The sequence below is a fragment of the Bombyx mandarina genome, chromosome 03 (assembly GCF_030267445.1).
Source record: "Bombyx mandarina strain Sakado chromosome 03, ASM3026744v2".
Lineage (NCBI taxonomy): Eukaryota > Metazoa > Arthropoda > Insecta > Lepidoptera > Bombycidae > Bombyx > Bombyx mandarina.
In genome coordinates this window covers 12,849,927-12,862,694 of record NC_143210.1, presented here as the reverse complement: position 1 = coordinate 12,862,694, position 12,768 = coordinate 12,849,927, and the positions used below count along the sequence as shown (strand labels likewise).

Here is a 12,768-nt window from a genome sequence, read left to right as displayed (position 1 = left end):
TTTCTTATTTTCTAAATGTTTAAATTAATATTATATAATCATTTTTTTTAATTTTAATTTTCATGTGTAGTGAACTTTCCTTTCTGTGTCTTGCCAAATATTAAATGCGATGAAACATATGATTTGCTTCATTTGTTTTGTGACAATTGTAACATGTTGCTTTTTTTTTCAGAGACACTCACAGCCAAATAGTTTGGTTTTTGATCTTTAATTTGCAACTCTTTATAGGTCCATTAGGTTTTTGGCACACAAGAAGGGTCGTCGTTGTCCCTTACGGTGCTATGGAGCGGGCTTCAGGGCTCAAAAATAGGTTTTAATAACAGAGGTTTAAAAATAGACCCCTATAGTATAACAAAAGTCCATATTAAAAAAATTCAAGAAACTGCATAAATCGTATCACTTGTACCAAACTTGTTATAATAACGATTTGATATTTTAGTAAGCAGTATTGTCGGTAGGTCTAATTATTTTGTTTAATTTTTAACAAAAAATTATATGTTTTATTTATTATTTAGGTATTTATCAATGAGGGATTACTGGTGGTCCGGAAGCGTCTCCAGTTTCACCAGTACAGGTGGGCGAGCAAATGCTCAGCCAGGAGGGATGGGATTTGCTAACAGCTGCCCGAGCACCTCCGAAGGAGACCTAAGAACTCAAGAGCAGCTGCTTCGCGAATGAATCTACTACCGGATCGGAATCACTGAGGAGATCCGACGAGAAACTCAGCGGACTGATGTTTAGGTTAGGTTGCACGTCGAGCTCTTTGCCGAGTTCGTCGACTACGGTTACCGGGGTCACTACTCCTACTGTTACAGCTGAAGGCGTCTAATGCAACGGTTATTTGATCTGATGGATCCGTAGGGACGTGTCTGGGGCGTCGACGGTGACAGGATTGGCGGAGTAATCAGCGGCGGCAACGTTAAGGCGATTATCCTGACGCACAGCCTTATTGAAGTAACATTCCGACGCTAATTTGATGTGTTTTCGGATCGATACGGGGTCCAGATCGTCGTGTAAGTCGATCTTCCTCACAAACCACGGAGCTCCGACGACTAACCTGCAAAAACGAGATTGTAGGGATTGGAGGGTAGAATTATGTCGAACTTAGGCAACCGCAATTTTTTTTAATTGCTAAGTATTTTGTGATTTTTATTTATTTTTATTTTTGGATGGTCTTTTTTTTCTCCACCTTATCCCACTAGGTGGGATCGGCACAGCTAATTTTTCTCTTCCATTCATTTTTTTTATTGCTTAGATCAGCAGACGAGCTCACAGCCCACCTGGTGTTAAGTGGTTACTGGAGCCCATAGACATCCACAACGTAAATGCGCCACCCACCTTGAGATATAAGTTCTAAGGTCTCAGTATAGTTACAACCACAGATCATAGAACGGCTGCCCCACCCTTCAAACCGAAACGCATTACTGCTTCACGGCAGAACTAGGCAGGGTGGTGGTACCTACCCGTGCCGACTCACAAGAGGCCCTACCACCAGTAATTACGCAAACTATAATTTTGCGGGTTTGGTTTTTATTACATGATGTTATTCCTTCACCGTGGAAGTCAATCGTGAACATTTGTTAAGTACGTATTTCATAAGAAAAATTGGTACCTGCCTGAGATTCGAACACCGGTGCATCGCTCAACACGAATGCACCGGACGTCTTATCCTTTAGGCCACGACGACTTCTTAAAATGTCCTCTTCGGTCGACCTCTTTCCCCTTTAGTCACATGCATCTTTGCAGAAATTAGATTAATTACAAATACATTGTAGTATTTATAATTTATTTTTTCTTTGATCTGAACACCACAGAAGGTAGTGCAGTAGTAGTAGTAGCAGTGGTCACTTTCACGGCCTCTTTCCGGGTTGATAAATTGACCAATGACTAATATTTTGTTGTTGTTGTTGTAGTCCTAGGGTACCCCGCTGGTACATAGGGCCCTCACAAGTTGTCTCCACTTTACCCTGTCTTGCGCTTGCTCCTTGACATCACTCCAGGTCACGTTGGCAGTCCTCATCTCACTCTCTACGGTGCGTCGCCAAGTGTGTACAGGGCGACCAGGTCTTCTCCTGCCAAGCGGTTGCCACTCAAACGCGATTGATGCTGCGTTGACTCCGCTGCGCCGTAGAGTGTGTCCTATCCAACGCCATTTCCGATGAGCAATGTCTTGCGCGATGGGATTTTGGTCACATTTAGTCCAAAGGTCTTTATTAGAGATAGTGACTGGCCAGAATATGCGGAGTATCGACCTCAAGCACTTATTTACAAATACCTGCAGTCGGTTCGTGAGTGTCTTGGTCACTCTCCAGGTCTCACATCCGAACAGGAGAACACTCTTGACAATGGAGTCGAACAGGGTCAGCTTGATCCGACGAGTCATGACACTTGACTCCCAAACTGGTTTCAACTGCGCGAAAGCACCCCTGGCTTTCCTAATTCATATCTCTATATCTTTGTCCGAACCACCCTGATTTGATATGGAACTCCCCAGATATGTAAACTTCTGTGCTGACTTCAACACACAGTCTTGGAGCTTTAGAGGAGTAGTGTTTTTTGACATTACTCGCATGTCGACAGTTTTGTTGGTGTTGATACGCAAGCCTCTTTTCTCCGCAGACATACGGAGGTCTTCAAGTTTTGCTTGCATTTGATCCAAAGTCGGCGTCATCAACACTATGTCATCTGCATAGTCAAGGTCTTCCAAGATATTTTCGCTCCATTCAATGCCCCGAGGTGTCGTCACCACTTCCCGCATTATGTCATCCAGTAACATAATGAATAGTAACGGAGACAGGAGACAGCCCTGCTTAACACCCGCTGTCATCTCAATAGGGGCTCCCAGGACTTGGTCATGCACGACTCTACATGTACTACCTCTGTATAAGGCCTGGATTATACCAATGATTTTATTTGGTATACCTCTTTGTTTTAAGCAGGTCCACATTTTGCTCCAGTGTACAGTGTCAAACGCTTTCTCAAAGTCTACAAACGTAAGAATCATTTCAGTCTGCCATTCGACACTTTGTTCTATGAGGATGCGAAGAGTGTTTGTATGGTCTGTGCATGATCGGCCCGGTAAGAAACCTGCTTGCTCCTCCCGAAGAGTTCCAGTGATCTTTTTGGACATCCGGCTTAGAAGTAATCTAGCCAAGACCTTTGCTGCGCAAGGAAGAAGTGTAATGCCTCTCCAGTTGTCACAAGAAGACAAATCGCCCTTCTTCGGAACTTTCACGAGTAATTCCTGCTTCCATTGAGACGGTATTTGCTCAGTCTCCCAAATCCTTACGATGAGCGGATATAGCAAGCTTGCAGATCTCGGTGCGTCAGCCTTCAGCATTTCGGCATTGATATTGTCAATACCGGGGGCCTTACCTGGTTTCAGCTGTTTAATTGCCTTTACTATTTCGTTAAAGGTGGGCGGTGCAATAGGTATATCCAAAGGCAAGTCGGGTACTGATATTCCGTCTGTGGGTTGGGACTGACATTTGGACAGCAACTTAGTAAAGTGTTCCGTCCAGCGCACGAGCTGCTCTTCCGTGGTACATAGTAGCTGACCCGAGCAGTCTTTCAGTGGTTTTTTTCCGTGGATGATGTTTTTTGTTTATTATCCGCTTGGTGACATCGTAAAGCTCTTTCATATCCTGCCAATTTTGCTCGGTCTGCTAGCTCATCGATTGCATTTCGCTGATCTCTCCTAGCCAGCTTTCTAATTACTAATCGCATGGATGAGTATTCCCGACGCAACATAGCATCTGAAGGGGAGCCTAAAATCTGAGTGTTCAAAAGTTGTCTCTTCTCGATGGCTGCCCAAAGCTTTGCTGACATCCAAGTTTCTTTCTTTGTATTGGTATACCCCAATACTTCCTTAGCAGCTTTATTATAAGCACCACGTATGCGGTCCCAGGTCTCGTCCATCTGCTCATCCTCTATTTCCTTAAGCAGCTCGAAACTATTTTTGAGAGATAAGCTGAACTTCTCTCGGCAATTGCTATCTTCCAGTTTTCGGATATTAAATTTTCTAGCTGCTTTATCTGGCTTTCTGTGGGGAACTGCTATTTTAAGACGAACTTCCGCTACCACCAGATGGTGATCACTGTCAATGTCTGCGCCACGCTTATTTCGCACATCAAGAAGAGAAGAGCGCCATGTCTTACTGATAGCTACGTGATCGATTTGGTTCTTTGTCTTTCCGTCCAGTGATATCCAAGTAACTTTATGACATTCCTTATGCTTAAATAGGGTACCTCCAATAATTAGACCATGTGTGGAACATAGATCACCGAAAAGTTTTCCGTTTTCGTTAATAGTTCCGGTTGCCCCATATTGTCGCATGTAATATTCGCGGTCTAAATTGTCATTTCCCATCTTCGCATTTATGTCGCCCATGAGAATCACGATATCTTGTTTCTTGATGCCTTTGAGTGTATGCCCCAGCTGTTCGTAGAATTGTGACTTTACATCGGTCGAAGCAGAGTTAGTGGGAGCGTAGCATTGTATCACCGTCACCTTCCGTACTCGTGTCGAAAATCTGGCGCATATTATTCGTTCCGAGACTGGCTTCCAAGAGAGTAAGCTACTTTTAGCGCTGCGGCTTAGCAGTAAACCCACGCCATACTCTCGGGTCGCATCCTCTTCCTTACCACTGTACAATAACGAGTATCCAAAATCACATTGCGTTTCTCCAAAATGACTAATATATATACTTGTAAATAAAAGTTGATTCGTTTTTAATTGAAAATCTAATTTTCAACAATGTATTGACTTCTGATGATTCATCGCTGCAAGGTTTTCCTGAGCATCGAAATACAGCGGCTTTTCGCTAATCACATAATGTATTCAGTACAGTAATAAGGTTATGCATTTTTTTGAAAAACAACATGCAGCGTTGCGTGTGTTTCTTGATAAAAATTGAACAAATTTTCATAATTAACACTAAGCAGAATAGATGTGAACCGAGTAAATTTCATCCGTTCCTACAAAAGGGAAATAAGAACAAACAGATTATGTCTACAGAGGATTGAAAATTGCGTGCATAGTACAGTGACAAAAATCTATCTCTGTTATTCAATTAGTATTACTAAACAAAGGTACTTAATACCTATTATTTTACTGTAATATCATACGAATGTATTATATTTTATTGTTTAAATAGCACATTTATATATTTATTTATTTAGTCGAGGTTTTAATAAAGAGGTAATTAGGTTAAAAATATAATTATATTTATGCAAGTTACTTATTACTTTTTCGTGATGTGAATAAAAACAACAACGCCATCTAGTTTATTTTTTATGAACTCTTATAAAGTGTTCACAGCACAATATCACTAAACTTATCCGTCCAATTCAGCAACTGAGCGGACTTAATAATATTGTTCAGTTAATGAAATTGCAAAGTCTTTTGTATGAATATGTTTGTAATGTGTTTATGGGAATGGTTATTATTTATCCGATGTTCTTTTTACTGTGAGCTATTAGGTACATTATTCTCATTTCAGAATTGGGGAATGTCCCCTGCTTGTAATAACGATTTTATTAATTTAAAAATATGTTTCTCAAAGGAGTTAAATGTTAATGTTTACAATAGATAATAAAATAAAAGAAAATTAGTCACATTTTTATTTTATTTATTTACTCGATAGTGTGGGTAACAGAAAGATTTCTCATCATAGAAAAGCTCTTTTAATAAATTTGGAACAATTAATGCCTTTTAAGAGAAATCAGAATTAGACGAATTTCAGTAACATATCTTCACGCTCGTTACCAATAACACAGTAGACAGTAGTATCTTAGTGATTGGATGTCCTTGAGCGCTGTTGCAGTAGTCGGTGTGACATGAACATACTTCTTGCCTTCCGCCGTATCCTGCGCGGTGGTAGCATACATTCTGGAGAAAAATAATTGGTCAACAAGGTGGGGTGGTTTTTATATACGTTCCCTTGCTTCGCTTCGGAAACATTAAATTATATTATTAATAGCGGAGTCCGCGACGTTATCCGCGGTTATTGTCGTACCGCGAGTGACGCCGCGGGGCGAAACTAGTCTAAAAAAAGTAGCCTAACCTACTCCTTATATCATCAGCTATTAGTGAAAGTCTCGTCAAAATCGGCGCAGTCGTTCCAGAGATTAGCTGGAATAAACAGACAGACAGACACACAAAAATTGTAAAAATGTTATATGTATGTAAGTAAAAAGCGGTTATTTCAATATTACAAACAGACACTCTATTTTTATTTAAATGTATAGATAAACTGATGAACTCGCTGACCACTTGATTCTAAAGGATTAATATAGACATTAAAATAGATTCAGGAAGGACCTTCAATGAAGATATCATCGTAACGATAAAAATTTAAGACCTCCACTTATCTTTTGAAAAGTTTTTCGCATTGCCCAATATATTCACAAATACTTACGTCTGGCAATTTGTCGGATAATTATTTGAGATTGGCGACAATTAAACGCAACGATGAATGTTACGTTTATAGCCAGCTACTTGCCCAATAAACATAGGCACACTATTTATATTTTGCCTTACGAAAAGCGGTGGAATGTCATAAGTATCATACAGACCATGACCACAAAATTGCACCCTATTTCCGTGATCGAAAAACTCACTTTGAATTTGCTCTCGTCCCAGCCACAAGTCCTGACCACCCTACTTTCTGGGTACTTTCCGTTCAGAGGCACGTCGACGTGCTGGATGATCTTCCTGCACATTGTGTGGGTCACGCCCTTGTCGTGTATGGAGCAGTTCCGCTTTAAGGTGTCAGGAGGAATGGTCTGTAGGCACTGACTGTTCGTAGCACTGTTACATTCGTAGCACATTATTGTGGAGCCTGAAAATTTTAATTGAAAGGAACTTTATTCGTAGCTAATAACGTAGTGTATGTCCAACCGTACTGGTCGAACTCGGCAAAGAGTTCACCGTGCAACCTAACCCATAGATCAGCCCGCTGAGTTTCTCGCCGGATCTTCTTAGCGGGTTGTGATTCCGATACGGTAGTAGATGCATTCGAGAAGCAACTGCTTTTGAGCCGTTGGATCTTCTTCAGAGGCGTTCGGGCAGCTGTTAACAAATTCTACCCCTCCTGGCTGAGCCCGTGCTCGTCCACTTGTCCTGAAGAAACTGGAAAGGCCTCCAGGCCACCAGTAATCCTTCGTTAAATATATATGTTAGTTTGTGCCATTAAGTAATCATGGTTTATCAAGTCGGGTATGTGTGTAAAGTGCTTGCAAGCCAAAGGGGAATGCCCATTTCAGGCCCAAAGCGGACAATAGATTAGAGAAAAAATACTTAGTGCATTAATTTTGTCATAAATAAATATGCATTTACTTTCTTTCAAATAAGCGCCACTACAGTTTACAATAAGTAGTTTAAAAAAAGTAACTCTGTTGAAAAAAACAAGATTTTTATTTTTGCGGGAAAAATATTGCCAGCATCAAAACCTTTTACGTATTAAGTAAACATTTTAAGTATATAAAAAAACATATAAATAAATCATTTTAAGTATTATCATTAATCAATCGATTTTAATCGATTTTAAGCACATAAAATAACATCAAAGACATACCTATTAGACTTTAACTTGTTACTGTACTTGAGACCTTAGAACTTATATCTCAAGGTGGGTGGCGCATTTACGTTGTAGATGTTTGTGGGCTCCAGTAACCACTTAACACCAGGGTGGCTGTGAGATCGTCCACCCATCTAAGCAATAAAAAAACTTAACTTGTATTGTTATTTATATATGTACAACAAAAACAAAAACAAAAAATAAAAAATAATTTGTACTCGTAAAAAAAAGATTAAGACATAAATCAATTATCGGTTATTTAAAAAAATGATCGATATATTATGAATTTCATGTAATTATTTTTCTTTAATACTGACAACACTGACTTTAATCTGACTGACCGACACTTCGCTTGCTGCTTGTGCTTGAGTTCAAAATCGATGTGTTTTGATTTTTCTTCGATTTATTTTGCTTTTATCAATAACGTTTCATACTACGACTGAAAAACATTGTGTGAATTGTGGTTTTAACCTGACCGAGATTTAAAACCGTGTATATGCTCTCCTGTGCTATTTTTAGATGATTTACTAATTGTGTATGAAGATGAAGAAAATATAGATATTTAAAGAAGTATGTGTGTTTTTTATACCTTAATAACTACAATTGGATAAAAATACATTAGGAACATCTTAAACATTAAAAAAAGAAAAGTTCTTGAAGTATTTGTATAGAAAATTAACCTCAAAACGAGTTTTTATTTTTATTTTATTTTTTATAATAGTGGCGTCAATTTAATATATTTTTTATATATCTAATACATTCAAGAATTTGAATCAGTCCATTTTTATAGTAATATTTGATGTCCACCTTGGGCCTAGCACACTATGGAGAGTGGGCATTCCCCTTTAGGGTGTGTGAGTGTGAGCCTAACAAAGTCTCCATGCACCCGTATCTTTAGTCGTTCACACGAGCTTAACTCGACTCGACTCAACCTCCAACGCGCGTTTTGGTATGATTAGTCGTAAAAATAAACTCCACTCAAACGTCCTTGGAAAATTTTCCTAACCGGAGTGAAGTAAGCGAACTGTCAAGTCAAGGTACGTCGCGACGTACCTTGAACGTTCCTCAAGGCTGGTTTTCTATCAATGTCCAAATAGTATGTGGACCGCAAATGGAAATATATGATATTGTTGTGCAATGGCCTGGATCTGTGCATGATTCGCGCATATTTTGATAATTTAATTTTGATAATTTTTATTAATAAAGTAAATAGTTCGAGGTTAGACTCTTGTTTAGATTCGTGGTTAGACATTTGAAACTCCTTATTTTATTTACCTACATAAGAGTCATTTTTGGTTACCACCTAATAAATAAAGTCAATGCGATTATAAGTTTTATTTATATAATAATAAACTGGTGGTTGTGGAAAAGGACTTCAACAACACGATGCAACCAAAATCACACAAAAACGGCGAATAAAAATACAAATCCGGGTCCGAAATCTAAAATAATAATGGGTTAGAAAGTAAATAATACACTTTCAAATTTACCCCACGCACACATATTTACGTTACGAATAACTCAGCAACCAAAACATCAAACAAGTTCATCTAGTGTCAAACAGACAGCGGCAGCTTAACTTTGAGATTAAATAATGACCATAGACTACAGAACTCTATGGGTTTGATGCTAGCTTGATCAAATTTTCATCATTATTACCTCACTCGAGGACAGTTGAGGAATATTGTAATGGTCGACTAAAAATACCAAACTCGAGTAAGTTTGGAGGGAATTCTCGAGCATCATCGGATGAGTTAACAGTGGAGGACTATTTTACGAAACGTCTAAAGATACGGGCAATGGTCTCGACCAATATCTCCATAGTCCTATACCCAGTCGCTATCTCGGAATTTATTTGCGTGCTATTTGTATATTAAGATTAAAATTTAAGGTTACGACACAAAGTATTATTATGAGTTGAAGGTTTGGGTTGCGATCTGCACGATTTCTTAGATCAAAGTTGGGAATATCAAATATGTTCTTACGATTTAGTCTCGCCTCTTATGTTTTGCTGATTATATTTTAGTATCTAAGTTACAAATTAACTTTTTTTTAATTCATAGCTTCACTGGTTACCGTCTTGGTTTCTTCATCATAAATTATGTGAATGAATGACTTACTTTACAACAACATTTTGCATTTTACTGGTGGTAGGACCACTTGTGAGTCCGCACGGGTAGGTACCACCACCCCCCCTATCTCTGCCGTGAAGCAGTAATTTGTTTCGGTTTGAAGGGTGGCGCAGCCGTTGTTTTTTTTATTGCTCTTGTATGCAGATGAACACACGGCCCACTTGATGGTGAGTGGTTACCGTCGCCCACGGACTTCAGCAATGCCAGGGGCAGAGCCAAGCCGCTGCCTACCACTTAATACTCGCGCTCGGGAGTCACCGTGTAGGGGAGCTCATTCCATAGCCGGATGGTACGTAGCAAAAAAGACCTCTAGAAACGCACTATGGATGACCGCAGTGGCTCCAGGTAGTATGGATGAACTTTACTCTGGTGGCGGGCGGTGCGATGGTAAAAACGAGATGAAAAAAAAATTAATTTTTTTTTGTTTCCTCTACATAATCCTTTTTAGTCTAAGGGAATTTTCCAACTAAGCAACCGGTAGATTAGCTCACGCCCCACGGGCTCAACCTGAGAGAATTTGCTAACACTAGCCCTAGCAAGAGCAGTTCTTCACTGAATTAGCACAGGAATCGTGTAATTTTAAAATATAAATATATAGTACCCAGGGTATGTGTGTACATAGACTTAGCAATATATAGAAACGAAACTTCAGCGAAAAATCAGCACTCATTAAAACCGTAATACAAAATCTGATCTAAAATAATACTACAAACTATGACTATAAACCAGCGTACAGGATGTTATTCATCCTTGACTGCGCCTAGATCATCCAATATAGCGCATCGTTCAATATAAGCCATTTATAAATAAACATCACACCCAAATCCGGTATCAAGGCAATTTGTATTAGCTATTTCTGTGTTGCACTCTACTGGGAATTTCGTTTCATTGCGCAAACATTTGAACGTGCTCACAGCCCTGCTGATGTTAAGTGGTTACCGGAGCCAATAGATATTGTGACATAAGCGCGCGACATATTTTCAGATTTGAGGTCTGTGTCTCAATTGAGTAATTGAGCGAATTACGATTATGGCTTGTTTTTTATTGTACAGTATGCAAATGAGTTAGGCACGTATTTTTAATTAGAAAAAAACGGTACCTGCCTACTGGATTCGAACGCCGGTATCGCTACATCGCTCGGCACAAACACACCGGGCGCTTTATGCTTTAGGCCACGAAAACATTCTTATACGATCTTAGGACAGTAAATGCTATATATAACATCTGCGTTGGCTTAGTGTAGTTTAACCCATAGACACAGCCCACTGAGTTTCTCGCCGGATCTTCTCAATGGGTCGCGTTTCCGATCCGGTGGTAGATTCTGCGAAGCACTGCTCTTGCTAGGGTCAGTGCTAGCAACTCTCCGGTTGAGCCTCGTGAGCTCACCTACAAACGTTAGGGTGAAGCTGAAATAGCCTCTCAAGGCTATCAGCATAGGTAGGAAAAAAAAAATTGTGTAGTGTAGTGTAGTGTAGTAGTCGGAGTAATGAGTCGCAAAGGTTCAATTCCAGGTAGCATGGAATCTTTATTAAAGGTATCTGGTATTCGATTTAAATAATCCTTTCCTCGTCTATTTCCGTTAACACGGTAGGACATTTTCGCTTGGAGTCATCAAATGTGGAATGTTTATTTCTTTAAGTTTGGCCGTTTATTATTTTTGTGTGAACAAGAAAAACTAGGTGTCCAAACGAGTAGATGTAATTTAATTAAATTTTACTGTGAATTTAGCATTGATTTTTGTATTTTTTATAAAGTTGTTTTTTTCGACATTCGTTTTGGCCATTTCTGCAAAATATGTGAAATTATGCACAGCCCTAAAAGGGTTAAAAAATCGACAAACAACACTGCAGTCAATCGTGACCACGCAAAACTGTAATGTATACGAAATGATGGAAACAATAGAATAGCAATAGAAGAGAATAGTAATGAATTCAAAAAAGTAATTTTAATTATTACCAATGCATGATTAAAATATCAATTTTTCTAACCACGAACCAATTAATATTTGGTGATCCCAGTAAAAAACACATCCCGTAAACCCTAAAAATCGCTGATACGGAACGAATCCTAAAAATCGGCGATCCACTTACGACAAACCCCAAAACATTCCCGATTAAAGCAGAAATTAACGCGATTTTGAAAGTTTTAGCGCCCCATTAATCCTTAATGCCAATTATGGCGCTATTGAAACTCACCAAATTTGACAAGGCCACTAAATACAAGAACTATCATAAAATACTTCATGTTGTGTACTACTTGGGTACCACATTTAAACTGAATAATAGCAGCGAGCCCGACAACAGGACCCCCAAGGCCGCAGCGGGTCTCCAAACCTGGTACCATCTGGATTTCAATTAGATAATAGGATGCGTCTGTTATATTAAAGGAAATTCACAATCTAGGGGATTGAATCACATTGACTTAAAAATCTAGACGACTCGATTCATTGGGATTACTGCCACAAAGAAATTATTCGTTTGCAATTAGAATGTTATCATTCTGATATCTCGCTTCAAAGTATTGGATAGAATTCGCGTTGCTTTAATTATCATGGTTTCTCTGACTGGTACACTATCGCGTTCTTACAGAACTTACCCAACGAATGTAAGCTTAAACGCAAATCTGTAATTAGATTTTTTTCAATTAGATTTACATTCCGTTGAATCCGTTTTAGCTGACTTCAATAAGAAGGTTTTTAATTCGACCATATCTTTTGCGTTTTGCCTCAGAACTTTTTGATATGTGAATCTGCCAAGTAGATTTTAGACTAGATCCTTAATAAGGCATGCTTAATTGATTTTTACTACATTATTGACTTTTACTACATTATTAATTGATATTATCATTGATTAAATTTTCTTTTTATTTTGTTCAAATCCGTTTTGCTTTTTTTTTGTTTTTATTTTATTATCATTTGCACTCAGTCAATTACCAAGTGTCAATCAGAAAGCATAGCGGATTTTCCTAGAACACACACTATCATCAAGTACCTTCAATGCCCTGTATCTAACTTGGCAGGTCACAAGGAATCGTGAACTTCAGACAAAGTAACTTTGA

At 38.8% G+C, this 12,768-nt stretch overlaps 2 protein-coding genes across 2 annotated transcripts in view; one reads left to right on the top strand and one right to left on the bottom strand.

Annotated features, from left to right (window-relative positions):
- GSTs2 (glutathione S-transferase sigma 2) overlaps nt 1-12,768 on the top strand; it is a 469,518-nt gene that overhangs the window by 138,958 nt on the left and 317,792 nt on the right. The gene's annotated exons all lie outside the window — the stretch shown is intronic.
- On the bottom strand, nt 5,604-12,363 carry LOC114242371 (uncharacterized). The gene is made up of 3 exons (XM_028173499.2): nt 11,907-12,363; nt 6,621-6,841; nt 5,604-5,889 (listed from the first exon to the last, which is right to left on the bottom strand). Exons 1-3 carry the CDS (start codon nt 12,052-12,054, stop codon nt 5,740-5,742), a joined length of 519 nt encoding a protein of 172 aa, XP_028029300.2. The 5' UTR covers nt 12,055-12,363; the 3' UTR covers nt 5,604-5,739.

Excerpts from the sequence above, each read along its gene's own strand:
- LOC114242371 (XM_028173499.2), bottom strand. The coding sequence starts at position 12,054 with ATGGTACCAGGTTTGGAGACCCGCTGCGGCCTTGGGGGTCCTGTTGTC. Across the intron at positions 6,842-11,906 it reads TAGTGGCCTTGTCAAATTTG|GCTCCACAATAATGTGCTAC; the intron begins GTGAGTTTCAAT and ends TAAAATTTTCAG. Across the intron at positions 5,890-6,620 it reads GGGACGAGAGCAAATTCAAA|AATGTATGCTACCACCGCGC; the intron begins GTGAGTTTTTCG and ends ATTTTTCTCCAG.